This window comes from Apteryx mantelli, chromosome 15 (assembly GCF_036417845.1).
Source record: "Apteryx mantelli isolate bAptMan1 chromosome 15, bAptMan1.hap1, whole genome shotgun sequence".
Taxonomy (NCBI): Eukaryota; Metazoa; Chordata; class Aves; order Apterygiformes; family Apterygidae; genus Apteryx; species Apteryx mantelli.
In genome coordinates, this window is record NC_089992.1 from 15,728,078 (window position 1) to 15,746,977 (window position 18,900).

At 36.1% G+C, this 18,900-nt stretch overlaps 1 protein-coding gene across 1 annotated transcript in view; it reads left to right on the top strand.

Annotated features, from left to right (window-relative positions):
* Positions 1-18,900, top strand: part of UNC13C (unc-13 homolog C) — a 215,474-nt gene that overhangs the window by 146,208 nt on the left and 50,366 nt on the right. Inside the window, exons 19-23 of the mRNA XM_067305207.1 lie at positions 7,696-7,822; positions 8,926-9,022; positions 9,991-10,134; positions 12,512-12,589; positions 18,481-18,558. Of these exons, the coding sequence (XP_067161308.1) occupies positions 7,696-7,822; positions 8,926-9,022; positions 9,991-10,134; positions 12,512-12,589; positions 18,481-18,558 (524 nt within the window). The remainder of the gene's footprint in view (positions 1-7,695; positions 7,823-8,925; positions 9,023-9,990; positions 10,135-12,511; positions 12,590-18,480; positions 18,559-18,900) is intronic.

Sequence of the window (18,900 nt, forward strand, 5' to 3'; positions counted from 1 at the left end):
AAGCTTCCCTTGGTTTTGTTATAGAGGGTCATAAAAATATGTAACAAACTTCTTTTAGAAAAGAAGAAATTTCTTTTAACTTAAGTAGAAAATTGGCAAATCTTTTTTCTTTTTAACATCTTTCTTAAAAATCTTTGTGTTTCTAAATTAGCTGAATTAACTGCATTTCAATATTAACCCTTTATTTACTTATAAATGAGACATACTGCTGGTGAAATGATAAAGATTTAGTGTCTTCATTTTGTCATTTTTCACAGTTTGTAACAGAGCCTACTCATCTTGTGGTTTTCAGCTATATGTTTTATGAAGTTGTTGTATTTACCTTTATTCAAACTATTAATGGATATAAGTTTACTGTTATCTTATGTACCTGTTCAGCATCTTGAAAGATAAGTGACATAGAAGCAGCGTCTTTCCCAGATATTAACTAGCATAGATATGAGGCCAGAGTTCAAAATAATTAAAAGAATTTTCACCAAGTTCTTGAAAGTACAAGAGAAGATAATAAATAAAGATTTAGCTCTTAAGTGGAACTCCAGAAGTGGAGACTTTTCTCCCTTACAGTGTTTGCCTTACTTCATGCTTAACCAGCTTGTTAGATGAGGCAAAGAGAACGAATAGTAACAGAGCAGAAAAGGCACTGTGTGATTTTATGTGTCATTTCAACAAATGTCCTACATTAACTGAATCCTGTTCTGTTTAGATGCTGTAACCTGATGTCATGAATTATACCGATTCATCAGAAATCAAACCAACAAAAAATATTTAATTCATCATCAGTCATACTTCATTTCATCTTTGGTATGTTAGAGTGCAGAAGACAAAATACATATGTTTTTAATCCTCTGTATGTCTTGGAATGTATGCCAGCCTTGCAAAAAATGAAGAACAAATTAATCATTTTAAATTGAGAGGATGATTTAAAGGGTTCTGAGAGTCCATCCTAGCAGTGCATTTCACAGACTGAATGATTTTGTCACTTGTTGAAAATGTTTCTGTGGGGGATCCTAAAACACTCAGAAATCTTTTTCAGCCAAAGCGTTAGATCTCTAGCCATCAAAATGGCTATAAGAAAGCCTTACGTAAAACATTTGACTGTAACATCCCTACCATATAATGATTTACACATTTTCAACCAGTTAGCCAAAATTTGTTTCTTTTTTATTTCAGCTTGAATTTGATTTAGTAGTTTCCATGAAAGTAGTTTAGTAAAGGATGCTGCTTAGTAGGTATTGTCCTGAAATGAACCATTGGGAAGGTCTGCAGTCTGGCATGGTATGCCTATGGCTAGTTAGCGACAGCCAGAACGCAGGGTTCTTTAAACATGCTGGACCTTGGTATTTCTTAAAATTGGGCAACGTATTTTGGTTTCCAGATATAGATTTAGATGTATAGCTTTATACATTCCAGGTGGCCAAAACTACAGACACTTGTAGAATGTGTGTTGACTTACAAATTTGTGTAGGCATTTGTTCATAAGTAAAGATTCTTTAGCTGACAGTCTTATCAGTATTTTTCTCATTGATTCATGATAAAGTAATATGGAGTAATGTGCCATTAATACTAAGGGGAACTGCAGATGCCCCTGTAATAAAACTCAATGGATTAATAGGTTGCTTAATAAATATGCTGCACTACAAGGAATGTTCCATAGCAATAGCAGCACAAAAAGGATAAATAATACTAGGTTTACTATACCAGAAACCCCTATTATCTAGGATCAGTTATGAAAAAGGACTAGTGTTTCTATCATAATCTCAGCTGAGCACATTTGCACACTGTACAATTAGCAGTTTCATTTCAAGAATGTCTCAGTATTGTAAGAAACAATTTCAAAAACCATGAGTGGACTTTATTAGAAAGACTTGTATTGTGCAGCTGCTACATCTGTCTTTCAGAAAGTCCAAAATGGGTAAGTCTGTATAGGAATACATGGTGCCAGCTTTCCTTCTAGGAAAAAAATACACAGAATTCCAAACTGAAGATACACATCTTGTAACGTTTCAAACTTTCATTAACTTGTGCAAGTTTATCAGAAATGAAGAAAGCATCCATGGATCTTAATCTAAATTCAGAATGCCTATAGTAATGCTCCTATCTTTAGAAAGGTTTTTTTATTTTTATGTCCAGATAAACCTATCTAATATCATCCAGTTAAAATTTTCATGGGCTGACTCATATGTGCATCTGTATTCTTCTCTGTCCTTTGGTTTATATAAACTTGACTGAAACTATACATGGATACAAAATGGCTTTGTAGATGATGTGAAGTATTTTCTGATTTTCTCGCAGGTTAATATCTGGAATTTAGGATGTACTTCCTGCTTATATGTAGCTGCAAGTCATATTCTGTGAAACTCTCTTGAAATATTCTTTCCAAGATAATAACAGCCTTGGTTAAAAAAAAAATCTGAATTATTCAAGGATGTTTTTGTGCTTTTTTCTAATGCATTATAATTTAGGTCTTAACTTGAAAAAGAAAATACAAATGAATGGTATTGTACAAGTTGTACTGTCCTGGACAAGTTTGCCCGTCATTGGCAGCAACTCATTTCTAAAACCAAAATAAGCATTTGCTTGGTTTGTGATATTATAGCAAACATTCTTAAGTTGCATTGTATAATCTAATAACTCATTCATACAAAACTTGAATGAAAAAATGCTATTTATCTCAGAAATTCAACTCAATTGGGAATGCAATATATCTGGTACAATTTTTTTTTTTTTAATAAAGATTTAAGCAGTAGTGTGTAGAGACCTTGACAGCAATAAGATTGGCCTCAGACAGAGACTGGCCTCACTTACAAGAACTACCATTGATTGAGCAAATGCTTGGTCATCTAGCTGTCTACACTAATAGCTTGTGGAAAATTTCCTACCAATGTGGACTGTTAGGATAGCTTTCCAAGTGACACCGATGGTGAATACAGTCTCCTGGTGAAGTATACTGTTAGTATTTAAGTGCCTTTTGGAACTGCATTCACAGAAATAATCTGAATTGCGCCTAGATTATGGCCAGTGTTCTCAAGTTAGAATCCTCTACCCACAAGTAGGCTCAGAATTATTGTTTTTATATTTGTAATGGTTGAGCACTGTGCAGCTTGCACTGAGGCTAAAATAAAAAACACAAATGGTGACTTAATCTGAGCAAGAGCTAAATAATGCCTTGGCTGTATGCTGATCTTAAAAAGAAACAGCTGATTCAAACTGTCTCTTCAGATCCAAAGTTGAACACAGGAACCCAAGGTACTCGCTTGTTAGCAAATCAGTTTTGGTTTTACAGCAGTCATCTATGTCTTACCAAAAACTCTGATGAGTAGCATAACAAAGAACAAATTTGGGGAAAAATATCTTCCCAACCATACATCTTGCAAATATTTGTGCAGCTGAGGTAATTATACTGAGAAATTGCAGAAAATTGAACATATCATTAATGGCTGTGTGCATGCATGTATACAAAACAGTTATAGCGTTTTGCATGTGCAAATGTAAATCTTTTGAACATCAGTGCTGTACCATGTAGCTTAGAGTATTTTGTGTCATTTATTGTATGGCCTTCATTCCTCAGGTCTGTAGAAAGTAAGAACCATGATAGTAGGTTTACATCTTCCTCTCTGTGGTTCTTTTCAAGGATAATAGGAGAATTTGTAGGACTCTACGTAGCAATTGGACATGAACAAATGGATGTTAAGACAGGAACTGATTTACTGCTTTTTTCTGAGTGTGATGAAAAGGCGCTGAAGGTGCAAATGCTAATGCAATGTTAAAGAGGCACTGAGAGCCCATAGGGGCTCTTCATAAGCCGATTCCCACAAAGCTCAGTAATTCACTGCCTAATAATATGCTTCTGAAACACTTCTGTTTATTGTATGGTACTGTGGTGTTACTGGTGTGCCAATTTTCTAAAATAGTAAAAAATAGAAATTTCCTGTTAATGTATCTGGTTAGATCCTAGTTCTCTAGTGTGGCCTATTTATGTGATTTCAGTTGCCCAGAGAGGGGAAAGGGAGACAATTCCTGGTGCATAGGAATTCCCTTCTACACCGGTAATGGCACATAGCTAAGAATTGAACAGTGTGCAAAAACACAGAATATATATTTCACAGCATCTACAGATCACTTGCATTTGCGCTGACAGAGTACTGAGTACTGTATTCAGGTATGTGTGGTATAGCAGAGGATGGGATGCTTCAGTGGTTATGGAACATCAGATTCACAGCCAAATATATATGAAAAATTTGTATAATGCTGCGTTATGATGCAGGCAGAAGTAAGGAGCAGAAGGATCATTTTAAAAGAGGTAAATTCTTTGTTAATGCAGATTATTTACACAGGAACATCATTCTTTCTGGGTGTCTGTATTAGCTCACTTTTTAAGTGATTGCCTGCAATAAAGAAGCTCTGAAATTATCCTGGTAGCTGGGAAAAGAGATTTGTCTTTTGCTATACTAAGAATGTGCAAGAGACATGACACCTCGAACAGGTGAGAGGCCTGAGGCCTGTGGAGGTTTTAGGAAGCCATGAGCAGAAAGTGAAGGAAGGACTACTCTGCCCAGGATTTGTGGATCCACAATTCACTGCCGTGGGAGAAGGAAATCAAAGATTTGAGCAAGGATATAGTGCCTGTTAGTTAACAGAGTGCGAGAATGGACTTTAGGGTCTGAAGTGGCTGGCTGGAAAAGAAAGCAGAGCTTTGGAGAGGCAAAGATAGAGGTTATAATCTTGAAAGAAAGATGAACTATAAAGGCATCTGTCTATCTCTCTTAAACCCGCACAGACTGAGGACAGTGCCTAAGGGGGAAAACCGAGATTTTTTAGGTCCAGATTTATCCAATTAAGTTAAAGATTCTGATTTCACTCTTCTGAAAGACAAGGAATCATCTCTGATGCGGATGAACAGATTTTCAGAATAATCTTCTTTAGCACTATCACCATGAAAAGTAGATATACTTTGAGTGTTCAATAACAAGATATAATGTGTAATTTTTCTACACTGTGCCAGCTATGCCAACTGTGAATATATTTCAAGACGTAAGATAACTTTACACTTGCCAATAGATGCAGACTTAATTTCTACCCAACATAGTTTGGGGGTCTGTTTACACAGAGACATGGTTCTTGAAATTCGACTTAGGGCCAGATACACCCTGAACCATATATGTGCTAAAGATGTAAATAGCATTCAAAATGCTTTTGGTGGTCATATATACTCTGTGTCTTAAGATGTATTAAGCGCTGTTGAATTTTGGATCTACATGAAAGTTTTAATCTCACTGCTTTTCTGATTTTTATCCCATCACAAGAAAAGAGAGATGCAGAAGAAACTGATGATCATCTGATGATGGACTCTTAGGAAGAAAAATAGGGCTGGAACACTTTCTCCTTAACATACGCCACTATCTGTTGCATATATGCACTTTTTTGATACTTGTGCTGGTGTCTGCTTTTTTGGTAGACAGATTCCCAGGTATTACTATTGTTCAGCTTCCAGTGTTTGCTTAATAACATTGCCTTTTTAAAAAACAATTTGTAATCTGTATTTTCCTTCATGGACAGATGTGGCACAGCAGTTCCTTCAGAGCTCTTATACTGCAGAAAACTAGACTCAATGTAGTTTTTTTTACAAAAAGTTGTTATTAAGACTGGACAAAGGCCTTATCACATATCACTATGTGCTGCCATAATTTAGACTTTAACAAGCTAAGTTTCAGCTGATCAGAATTTTAATGCATAATTTCTTATAAGTAAGGTACTTGGCTGAGTAGCTGGTATGTTCTACTGCAGGTCACAAATAGCAAGGTGCAAAAGAGTATCTTTGAACCGAATTCCTCCTTATACAATAGCTTATGTTAAAGTCATTAAGTAGCTATATGTACATACATAATCTCAATTTAGCTTTCAGGAAAAACAAATGAGAAACGCACTCTACCTAAGCCACTGACAAAATGATGGGATCTTTATTTTTCTTTCTGCTGCATGATTGCTTTTTCAGATAATAGAAATTTAATGAATTATTTCTTTTCCTGTATTAACATAGTCATCATGAAGGTTGGGATCATTTATGTTCAAGAGTTAAATTCCATACACAATTATGGCATTACAGTTGAGGAACTAGTTAAATGTTTTATTTTGTAGATTTAATAAGAATATGGATCCTAGTTGTCAAAGTTAAATATGCAGTAGATCTGGCCACTAAATAAATTTTAAAGTATAAGAATTTATACTGTCCGGAACTGTGGGAAATTGACACTGTCGTTTTAATCAATTTTGCATATCATTTTTGGATCACTATAAGAGCAGAAATTGTGGGAATTTAAGTGAGTTTGTATTTGAATTCGGCTTTTAATTTCAGCAAATATGATTGTATCTAGTTTGCTTTATTTTCAACCTTAAAACTATGTGTGAAGCTGCATAAACAATTTATCTTGCTTTTATCTTTTGACTCAGTGTTGCAAGAATCAGAATCTAGAGTCACATACGTTTCTGTAGTGATTAAAAAAAAGTATGTGGATGGCTAGTTGATTTATAACTCCACTCTTTAGCTGGGAGATTAACATTGTTACTGAGAAGAATGTAACTGAAGGCAGTTAAATATGTCCCTGTCTTGTGGTCTGGTGAGCAACATATAAAATTTGCTGTTTTGCTTCAGTTAACAGCTCACCTAAGTGCTATAGGGTTTGGGTGTTTGGCTTTGGGTTTTTTTCCATCTAATCTGTTGTGAGCTGACTCCACATTAATGTTGCACCATGCCCTGAATAGTATGTCATTATACAACTACATTTATTTCTCTACATGTTTTATTTGTAAAAGATTACTGGTTCTCTGCTTAAGCATTGCTTGCCAGTATTTAAATGAAATCTATATGTGAGATTTAATATCAGCCCTTGCAATCAAAACAAAAAGAAGAAACAGAAAGAAACAAACAGAAACAGAAAGAAGCAAAGAAAATGCTGCTTCGTTCTTTTATTCCCAGCCTTCCCCTCACCTCCCACATTCTCTTGCATTCAGGCACTATAGAAACCAGTCACCTTCCAGGTACTTTTTACGTATCTCTAAATGCAGTGCCATGACTCCTGACGTAATCGTCTATGTATCCAGTATGTTGAAAATAGGGGGCGATGGAGAAGGCAGAGAAACCCATTTGAAAAACTTAAGCACTGCTTTATTAACTCAGCTTTTCTGTTTGTGCCATGTGTATAAATCAGATAGCTGGAGAGCTGCAGGGTTGTCTCCTCCTTCTCCCTCTTAACTGTATGTGATAAATGCAGTTCATTTGCAAATGCAGGATTCCTAGTTCAGATATGACTGGCATTTATAGCTGTTACGTCATTTGGTTTCTACACAGCTATATTCTTCCTTTATAACTCAACACAGCTTCTTATGCATTTTGTAACAACCGAAGAAGAATGTAAAAGGCAGGGAGTCAGCTGGTTTGCGGGTTTCCCTCACTGCAGTGAAGAGGGTTTAAAAACCTTTTACCTAATTGTGGTCTGCTCTTTTTGTTTTGTTTTTTCCTAAGGGTACTAAGAACCTGAAGATGCAACTGTGGGTGTTACTACCTTTAAAAAAATCAACCCAATTGTCCTTCAAAATGCGAGTACTGTAGCATTATGTCACTAGTGCATTGAGGCACAAGAACGTTACTTACTGTCAGAATGTTACTAAATGCTTTCATTTCAACTCCTTCTATTACAGAACATGAAAAGCAGCGATTATGTAAGAGCACCGATTATATGAATTTGCACTTCAAAGTGAAATGGTTTTATAATGAATACGTGCGAGAACTCCCCGCTTTCAAGGATGCGGTGCCTGAATACTCTCTGTAAGTAGTGAGCAGGGGAGTCTCCCGTGAGTTTGGGCTTGGTGCAAGGTTTATTTTGCTCAAATACTTATCCTAAGTCTGTGCAAGATTTCAAGCAATGTAGTCCTAAAATTTCTTTAAATATACTTTCTTACTTCCTCCCCTTAAAATCTTTATTCTCTCAAATGAATTGTTCCAGGTTTATTAAAAATATTAAAATATTAAAAATATTATTAGCAATTCCATATGACTGTTTTTATTCAACTGTCGTAACAGAAACTGCACATAAATGACAAAGTCTTTTGGCCAGAAGATGCCTAAGGAAGGTAGGAAATGTGGAAGCAGCAGCAGTATTTGTTATAAGCCCCTACATTCATTTCACATCAAAATCTGGGCTAAAATACAACGCTAATGACATATACTACTAAAATGATTCTTATTGTATTGGGTTAATATTCTTGTAATGTTTTATTTTGCTCCTCTTTTCCTGAAAGTAATACATTCAGTCCTGTGCTTTGGTATAAGCTATCTTCATTCACATTCCTTCCTCTTCTGCAAGTCTGTTGATTTGCCCAGATGGTTTGGGGTCTGTCATTGCTTTTAAAAAATCCTGAATAAATTAAAGAGAAATAAAACATACCTGATGTTTTATTAAAGCAAAGCTTCCTCCAACTTACTCCACACCCAATTAAAAAAAAATGTTAAAAAGTATCATTAGTGATAAAAGACGCATTCTAAAATAAAAAATGTGCAGAATTTGATACCCCACAAAACGTGGCCTTATTTCTCAGATTTATACCGCTAATTCTGTCTCTGGAGTAGACCAGAGAGAATCTGTATCATTTTATTCTAGTCTTATACATGTTTTCTTAAAAAGATAATACACCCCAAATTGTCTCTTCTTTTGGGAATCCTATAGCAAGAACAGGGTAGAGCTGAAGCGTGAAATATCCTTTGGTAGCCTCAATGTCTTTGATGGTACAAAATTTATCTAGGATGAAAGACTTCTTAGGGCTACAACAGGTGTGAAGACACAAAATGCCCAGCTGCTGAGAGTGGGATTCCCCTTCTTCTCGCAGGATCATTATGGAATTTACTTGGCCAAAATTATTTTTAATTTTCAGGTGGTTTGAACCATTTGTCATTCAGTGGCTGGATGAAAATGAGGATGTCTCAATGGAGTTTCTTCATGGTGCGCTAGAAAGAGACAAAAAAGATGGGGTGAGCCCTTATTTTTTAAAAGAAAAGAAAAGCATATTAAGGCAAGACAGTGATTTAATATTGCAAAACCTGAAGTACAGCTGGTCCTGCAGTGTCCTTATTAGACCTCACAAGCTATGCAGTCAGTAATGCTGCGTGGAAGATAACTCTATGGACAAATTCCAGGTCTGGAAATATTTTCCATCTGCCTAAATTCCCCTTAGATTTTGGTTTCTTTTTTGTCTGATGCTTAGTGATATTTCATGCTGTCCTTTACATACTGTGCTTATTCTATGAGATGACTATTTTTCGTTGCTTTAATAAGTGATTCCTGCAATGTAAGATGATATTGTTTCCATATTGGCTAAAGAGACCTTTTAGACAAACATTTTTACCAAGGGAAGATGTTTATCATAATTTCGTTAATTATTTCATTAAATTATGTATTTAATGTATAGCAAGAAATGTCTCTCGGAAATTAATCATATACAAAACAGAGTTATCAAAGTTCAGTTTCACAAATTTGTGAAGTCACAAACAAATATGAATTTCCGAGATTATCTTACTGCAACTGCACGGAAGATCCTCCGAGTAAAATCACAGATGTCTTGAAGCTGGGGATGCTTTGCTATTGTCATTAGACTGTTGACTCTCGTAAGAGAGGATCATGTTCTCAGCTTGCAGAGAACAAGTCTGCTGTCTCCCTTCGAGTGCAAAAAGGGAAGTACACGTAGTCAAGGTTGTAAAAATGTCCTGATGTCGTGAAAGAGCAAGAATTTTGTGTTCTTTTTTGAGTGGATTGAGAAAAGTAACATAAATGCGAAAAGCCACAATTCTCGGTATTATCAGTGAGATTTTTTTAAATGTACATTTTTTTCTTCTTTTGACTCTAGGAGGAATTTCAAGTGTAAGAAATTCAGTTAATACAGATCTGTTCTCAGAACATAGTTTCTCAAGTATTAACTCATTTGAATGTTTCTTCTCTCTAGTTTCAGCAAACATCGGATCATGCCCTTTTCTCTTGCTCTGTGGTTGATGTCTTCACACAGCTCAATCAAAGCTTTGAGATTATCAGGAAACTGGAGTGTCCTAATCCAGAAGCACTATCTCATTTAATGAGAAGATTTGCAAAGGTAGATAAAATCAGTGCGACTTAACCAGGCTTCAGAGAAAGTAACATTCTGTTGCCATTGTACTTAAAATTAAGTAATTCCATGTTGTCTGGAAGCAATCTCCTTTAGCCCTGACTGAGATTCTTAGAAAAACATAGTCTGTGGTTTATTCTTAAAACAGCATCTTACAACAGTGGTTTTCATCTACTTTCTCGAAATCCTTTACCAGTTTGAGAAGTTCTGTCCTCTCTGAGATTTCATATTTATGTATTTTTTATGCAATTCTTTATTATTCTTGCTAAGCGCTGATCACTATTTAGTTAATGGAGCAGCTCAGTGAAATGCAGTTATCTAATCACTCAGTTCAGGGGAAGGGAAAATTCAAGGTATGACAACAAAGCATTGTTGTTTGAAGCCCTGAGGTGGTAGTTCTTACTCATCAGCATGTCAGTCATGCAGTGACATAGTTTATTTTCGTGAGTTATTTTAGAAGCTTAGAGGATTCATGTATTTGCAGGCAAATTATCTGGCCATTTCATTTCTCATTTTTAACTGGAGTTAAAGTTAATATTCATTTTTCTCTGATTTTCTTTGGAGTATTTTCAGGAAAAAGAAGGCCAGAGATTAGTTAAGATCTGTTGCACTTCCAGAGAAAAGTGGAGAAATCGGAAGCCTAGCCTAGCTTCCAGTTCTCCATTAAGGTTGTGCCCTCAGTGCTCTACAACAGATAGATAGCTGTCTTTGCACCTCTGGTGTATATTCCTTCACCTCTGATGAATGGGATATGGTGGAAGGGGTATGGCGGGAGTGTAGCGGGATGGATAGATATGCCATACAATCTCAAAAATAAGGAAGAACCGTTGATTCTGCACAAATGAGGACTTTGACCCTACATGCTGTAATATATTATCACCTTCCAATAACAAGGCCACCAGGAGTCAGACTGTAAAACAGCTGTCTGCAAATACTCTTTTTTTTGCTACCAAACAGCACATGGAGACACTCCAAGAAGGACTTGTCTTAGAGCTCTTCTCCCCAGAACTCTCTGCTGTGAATTTTGGTTTAGGGTTAGAGGCAGGCCTAGTGGATAGAAGACTGTCCCAGGTCTCCAGAGAATCTGATTCTGTACTTAGCTTTTAAAATAATCCAGTACTGGTCACTTTTTATGGAATGTGCACTACCCCATCTCACTGTGATGTAAAGCAACTTGACATCTACTGATGAAAAGTGTCATATAAGATGTGGATATGATAACTACCACTGCCCATTAAGTTTCTCAGAGTCCCCAAAGTTTTACATAATGCAGAACAGGTGCAACACTCCACCAAAACTTGATACTCTCCATTTTACAGGCTCAGTCACAGGGTAGACTATAAACAATAGTTTAAGGGCATATTTTTCTGAATCCCAAATTCGAGCACATTTTTCTTTCAGAAATAGTTCCCACTGAGACCCTATCAGCCACATTCTAGCCCTGAATGGGTATTAATGGACAGGTTTACAGAGAGCAGTGCTTTAAAAACTCCCCATTTTCCTTAAATTGCTGAGAACTTTCACCTGAATATTGAAAAAAAATCACCCAACTTCCTGTTTACAATAATTAAATGAAGATAGAAGGAATTTTGCATAGATGAGGCAACTACTCTGTAGATATTTTTGAAGAACAGTGTTATAAGCTTTATAATAAACTGATATGGAAGTTGTAATGTGAGTGAGTGGAAGGGAAAAGAGTGAGAGGACTGAAAGGAGTGAAGGGAAAATTCTTTCAGAATGATCAGCGTCAGGTTTAATCTGCTGTGGATTGGATTTGGATTTTGTTGGGCCAGCTTTCTATGTGAATTACAATATTTCCTCAAAAGCTTTAGAATTCCATTACACTGCTGATGGCTATGAACAAAATTTCATTTACATTCATTCCTGTGCTTCCTTGCAACATTTTTTCATCTGGAAAAAAAGTTCAAATTCACATGATTGTTGTAAATTAAACTCATGTTGCTAGGCTTTAAACAGTGCTTGCTTGATTTTATCTTTCCATTTTATTTTTAATCTATGCATTGTCACCCTAGAGGACTTTTTGAGCTCACCACTGTTCCATTAAGTATGTAGCACGCTGCAAGAACTAGAGCACTCAATGCTTCTCAGAATCAGGATGACTAAAGTAAAGCATCTCTGCTATTGAAGATTACATTCCATTAAGGATAACCCACCATCTGTTGTGCAGGGATTTGAAAACATGCCCACAACAGTGTTTACAGCATATCTAAAATAAAATACTGTATACATAATGTGTAAGCACCTGTGTAATATATAATTTATACAATCCTCCCTTTTTGCTTTAAATTTTATTTTTTTTACATGATGACATTTATCATTTAAATGATTCTTCTCCTCTTCCTAGACTATCAACAAAGTGCTTCTTCAGTATGCTGCAATTATTTCTAATTACTTCAGTTCATATTGTGATAAAGAAAATGTGGTGAGTAAAAAGCTATGTATTCTATTTCTGCCTGAGCAATTACCTTAAAGTGACTTAACTCTACTTTTTGAGAATGTAATCACTTTTGTATATGAGAAAAGACATGACTGGAGGAAGGAGTCATGGTTTTGGATTTTTTACAAGGACAGCATGTTTTCATGGTCACTTACATAGCTGTGGAACAGTTGGAATAGGTGGAATTGGCTCAGCGTCCTGGTTGGTATCTTCAATCTTAGACAGAAAGAAGAGTGGGGTTTTTGGTTTTTTTGTTTTTAATGAGATTACCAGACACAGTATCTGGATGTAATCTAATACAAAGTCATAATCCAAAAGTGAGAATAGTAAATATATTTTCACCTTTTTTTCCAAGCATAAGAAAATTTTCATTTTTGTTTGAGTTTTCATTTTGCATCAGCTTGCTTCTCTTTATCAACAATATTCATGGGAGAGTTTATAAGGTTCCCTCTTTATCAACAATATTCATGGGAGAGTTTATAAGGTTCCTTGTGTAGTGAGTGAGTGTGTGCACACTTTCCCACTACTACTGCTGTCTGTGCTTTATCCATGCAGTAGTGAGAAGAAAATGATATACTATTTTTTTGCCCTACTGCTTACAAAGGGTTCCCTAATGATATACCAGATTACTGTAGACTTGGAAATAAATGAGATGTGGATATTGAAGGTATAGTTAAGCAAATTAAGACATTATCAATAGCTTAACATGACCAAGGAAGACTGTTCTTGAAAACTGACTTTTCTATAATATCAATGATATTCCATCAAGGCCAGTACTGCCAAAGAAGGCAATGTTTAGTGTTATGCCTACTATACTTAGTAGTATCTTATACCACTGTGTCATTCTGCAACTAGATAAATAATCGCAGCACCATCCTCATACTGTTCACCTTTAAAGGCACAGTCTTTATGTAGTTCATACAGAGATCTCCACTATATTTGTCACATTCTTGTGCACAACTGGAGAACATACTCCTTGCCAGTGCTGTCAATGTGAGTGTGAGATGTTGTTGTAATCTAGAGGTCATCAACATATCGACTAATAGAATTCAGAAACTTAGCACAGCTAAAGATCAACTCTTTCAGTTCTTCTTCTGAACAGCATTATGAAGGACTGAAAGTATTAATTTTTCAGGCCACAGAGATATTTGCTAGGATGGGGTTGTATCATTCTGTTCCTATTGCACAATTTCATCTAAAATAGTATCAATAAATAAAAATACCAATTTTAGAAACCTGTATTATTAAGTAGAAGTTTTATATACATGTTTTTACTGGGGAATTACTTTTATTATATGATGTGTCATGTCTCAGACTTACTTCTCACTTCAGATATTTTAAACCATGAAGCCCTTTGTTACAGCAAACGCACTGAAGAGACCCACTTTAGTAGATATCCACACATCTTGCTCCTGGCAGTACTTAGAACTTTTCAATATTGGAAGAGACTAAAAGCACCAGGCCAGGCCTGACAAGCATTGTGTAAGGAGGATCAGTCCTATAGCTTCATTAATGCTGGGAAACCCCGACAGCTGGTGTCTGACAGACTAGCCCACCATTTTGCCAGGTGCCGTCCCGTAATCCAGCAGGGTGTTTTCATCATTCAGTCAAGGCTGTTTCTTTAGATGCTCTGTTCTATTCCCAAAGTAAGCGTGAAAATCAATAGGATAACTCAGCATCAATATGCGTGTAAATAGTCATGCGTTTTTGTCTTTACACGTGTATCTTATACACATTTCTTACCTCTCTTTCCTCCAGGGGAAATACAGAGCTGAAAAGAACACTTAGTATTATCTCCCCAGGATGGGGAAGTGAATTCATTACTTTTTTTACTTCTGCTTTAGTGTTAATCAAATCAAACCAAACTTCATCTAAAACAGTTTGTTTCTGTATTTGGCCCAATATTATAGCCATAACTATTCTCAAAATGTAATATAAAATTTGTAGCAATGTGTGTCTGTTGCTTTCAATTTTAATGCTAATATTAAACCACGTTTATTACTTTTTAGAAGAAACAAACCTTGACACATAGTATTGAGTCACCCATGTAAACTGTTTGTGTTGTCTTTTAGCCTGTCCAATGGGATTTTTTTGTTTGTTGGAGCGACTGATTTCTGAAGTCACCCTGGAATGACAATCTTTACTAAGGCTTTAGAGGGATTAATCTCATTATGGTTTTGTAATACAGGAAAGGCATAAAGTATTAAATCAAATGCCTTTGTGGGAGATAACTTATTTTTAATAGATGCCATCTCTTTGAAATGCATGCATACATTTAGCTTAGTGACCGTTTGATCTTGTGATCTCTGTTATATTAAAATTCCATCTTCTCCATTTGATTTGACAGAAGAGATTAAATCAAATACTTTTTATGATTATAGTTAGGTTTTGGCATTCTTTTTCAGGTCAATATTTTTGCTGTTTTTATTAAACACTATAAAATGTACACATAAACTGTTCAAATAAAGGCTTGCCAAAGAGTGCTTTTCATAAAGAAAGGCATGTAGCATAAAAACATCTTCTTATCTTCCACCTCCTGTCAGAGTTTACAAAAATACCAGTTTTTCTATATATACTTGCTATTCACTTTTATGTGATGTTGTGTCTGGCTGTCTGACTCCTGTAAATTGCTGCAAATAGAATTCTGAGGGACAGGATAATACTGGAGTAATAAGATGAGAATGTTTTTAAGCTCTGGTTCCATTATTTATTGACAGCAATAGAAATTTTTCCATGGAACCAAGACAGGCTCAGGCTCTGAAAGAATAACCTTAGTCTCGGAGGAAACTTTGAAAACTGTCTCAATGTGAAGTATTTATCTGAGAGCATCTGTTTTTATAATTAGCTTCAGTATATTGCCAAAGGCATTTGCATTTGTTTTGAACAAAAATCCCAAATGTTATTTTCAACTACTTATTCCCCATCAGAAATCATAATCATTGATTTATGACATTGCAGATAGTTTCCAGAATAATGAACGTGTCAAAAAGGGGACATAGCTAAGGAGTAGAATAGAAAAGCTATAATGAAACAGATATATTTTTCCATGAGAACAGTGTCAGGAATGACATAGAAAGATGGCCAGAACATCACAAGTGTATTTCTGCCCTAGATAACTCCTGTAAAAAGAGAGAAGTTGGCTCCCCTTCATCTAAATCTAGTCACTACATTGTGCATGTAGCCACAGATTGGTAGTTACCCAAAAGCACATAGGAAGCACCAAATATTTTACATGTTTTTTATTAGGTAAATCTCTGTCTCCTCTTCTGGGAATAAATCTTATGACATTATCTTTCAGTCACTCAGTTGTCTGGAAGGCAAGCATGTGTCGTACCAGAAATAATCTCCTTGGAAGTTCTGTTCTTTCTTTTTGCGAGTACTACACTTAACAGTCCCAAAGAGAGGCATTAAAACAAATTGTTTATTTCACAGATATATTTTAAACTAGGGATACTGATTCAGCACTGATCTTTCTTTCAGTGTTTGCAGTTATGCCAGAAAGTACACGTATACATATTGTAAGCTAAAATACAAATAATTAGAGTTAGTATTTATACATTATTCTCCACCTGTCTTTATTACTACCTGTCCTTTTTATGGCCAGTAGACCTTTCTTAATCTCCCACTGTTTCTGGACCTTTCTTTCATTTAAAAACTAGTTGCAATAGAAGAGTTCCTTGAGTAGTTTTGAACTTTGGTTCTATCCTCCTGTTTGCTACCATCCCAAGCTTCAGTTTCAGTGTCATTTACACAGTAAATCACAATTTGCTTTCCATATGACATTAAATTTTGTTGTCCAGTCATCAACACAAGTGAGCATGCAGTGGACACTCCAACAAAGCTTGGGAGAGAAAAAACATACAAGTAACAGAAGTTTTTTGACTTTACTATGGGTGATTCCCCATTATAACAGTTGCAGATCTGTGAGCAGAAATAGCCTACTCACTATAACTGAAAAACTCTTGAACAATGATATTTAAATGTAATGTTGCTTCTAAAATTGTTTACCAGAAAATATTAACTGCCCTTTAAGCACAGAAGTTTTACTATACCTAGAAATACCATCAAGAGCAATGTTACTCTGTAAGTATCCTCAGCAAGGTCCTAATGACAGCCCACAGGCCAAATTATGTCTAGTCACCCTGAAGCTTTGTTCCTGGAGGAGACAGGAGATGGCAATTCAATCAGCAAATGCTGACTGACAGCTGAATGCAGTTTGACATTGGATGCAAACAGATAGATGCATTCATCTAACTTATTCACAGTTCAGCGCAGGGAGGAAGACAAGTGGGGGTGCATCAGGGATCCCAAAACATTATCTTGGCTTCCAGCTCCTACTGGAGTAGGACCATCATGCCCTAAAAACCGACCGTTTTAAGGTTTAAAATGTACAAATGTTTCCACATTTAGTACTCATCATTAAATGGATGAGAATCCATTTTCCTGGATGTGAACCAAGCTATCCAAATTCCTGGTGCTGACAATGCCTTTCAGTCCTTGACAAAATCTTAGCAATCCCAAATTAATAGCAGGTAGATAAACAAGTGGAGGTAGGGTGTGCTGCTGTTTCAAGGGATAGGAAAAGATGTGACATTTCAGCCAGCACACAAAGCCAGCCCCCTTTTGGGGGAGGCAAATAGCATGCAGTGTTGAAGATACTTTGTTGGGAAGCAATAATGTGAGGATTAGGAAGTTAAATCAGAATTGTTTTTCCTTCTCGATTCCTTTTTAATTCCTTTGATGGTAATGTAGAACTGAGTAGCTGAGTTATTTTAACGATCTTTTAAATGCCAAAGTCTAATAACACCATCTTTCAGCACTACACTGGAGCATCTAGAAAGGTACAGATGAGTATCAGTCACCCTAATCCTTCCCTTCTTTTTTGTTCTATGAAAAAGTATATGTGCTTTGTTGAAATGCATCACTTCAGGGTCTAAATGAACCCAGTGCTGCACTGGAGCACACTGACCTTGGCCAAGCAGAATTCTTTAAGAGAGGGTTGTCTTATTTCTCCCCCAACCATATCGAGCTAGCATATAATGTCATCTGAATACACAAAATTCCAGTAATAGATCCCTTCTCCCATAATTCTGTAATAAGCTGCTTAATTTTAGCTTTATTTTATTTTGTTACCTTTTTTTCCCCAGCAATTGCTGTCTTTTACACTGTGACCGTGTGTTCTGACTTAAAGCAATGAGTTTAAACAGCAGTACGTTTAGAGTATAGTAAGATGTGTAAAGAATTTCTATTGCCTAAATCGTTCACTATTGCGTTTTTCATGCAATGCAAAATTGTACATTTCTGGAATAATATTCTGTTATTAATAAAACTGTCTTTTGATTTATTCATATACTTAAACCTCAGCTGTTATCTGGGTTACAGTGCTGTGACAGTTTTCTGCAAAGACTGGGTCTAGGAAGCAATCTGGTGCTCCCCTCTTCCAGTCTATTTTCACTCTAAAGTACTTTGATTGTTAATGTGCCTGCTCTCAAAGAGCCAATGCTGTACTACATGCATTAATCCAACAAATATAATTGTATCAAATATGAGTAGCAATTACATGAAATATGAGATTCATGATGTGAAATACATCTCTGTATTTGATCTGAGCACTGCCTGTCGGTCAAGAGAAGGTATGCAGTCTGCCTGTGGGGGAACGTTCTCCTAAGGGCGTAATGGGGAGTCACTGGCTGCCTGAATTTACTGACTGGGAAAAGATGAATATGAAGTGTAGAAGGAAGGGGAGGCAGCAGTGTTTGGGAAACTGAGATCCTCCTCTGAAAACACAATTGCATGAATGCAGGGCTGCTGAAGAACTGGCCTTCAGCCTGGAGGTTGCGAATGCACATTTATCACATTTTGTGCTTTTTTTCTAGCCCTGTATCTTGATGAACAATATTCAACAGTTACGAGTCCAGCTTGAGAAAATGTTCGAGTCCATGGGAGGAAAGGAGGTGAGTGAGATATGTTTCCTGGTTCACTTCAGAGTTACTTAGAGATCATTAGCACCATGTTTTTAACCTAGTAGCAGCCTTTACTTATGCTTGCAAAAAACCCAAAATGTTAAAAGAACAATGTGTGCAAGAACTACTTAATATCCTAAGAAAGACCTAGTACTATTTCAGAGAAACATGCTAATGATCTGTAAAGTTGAACCAACAGTGGGTGTTTTGTGTTGCAGTCTGTAGTGCCAGCTTTATTTTAATGTTTGTATTGGACTATATTTTGCTTTTTTTATGTATCAGTATGTTTTGCTTGTAACTGATAATTTTGCAGAATTTGTGCCTTGTGCTTTG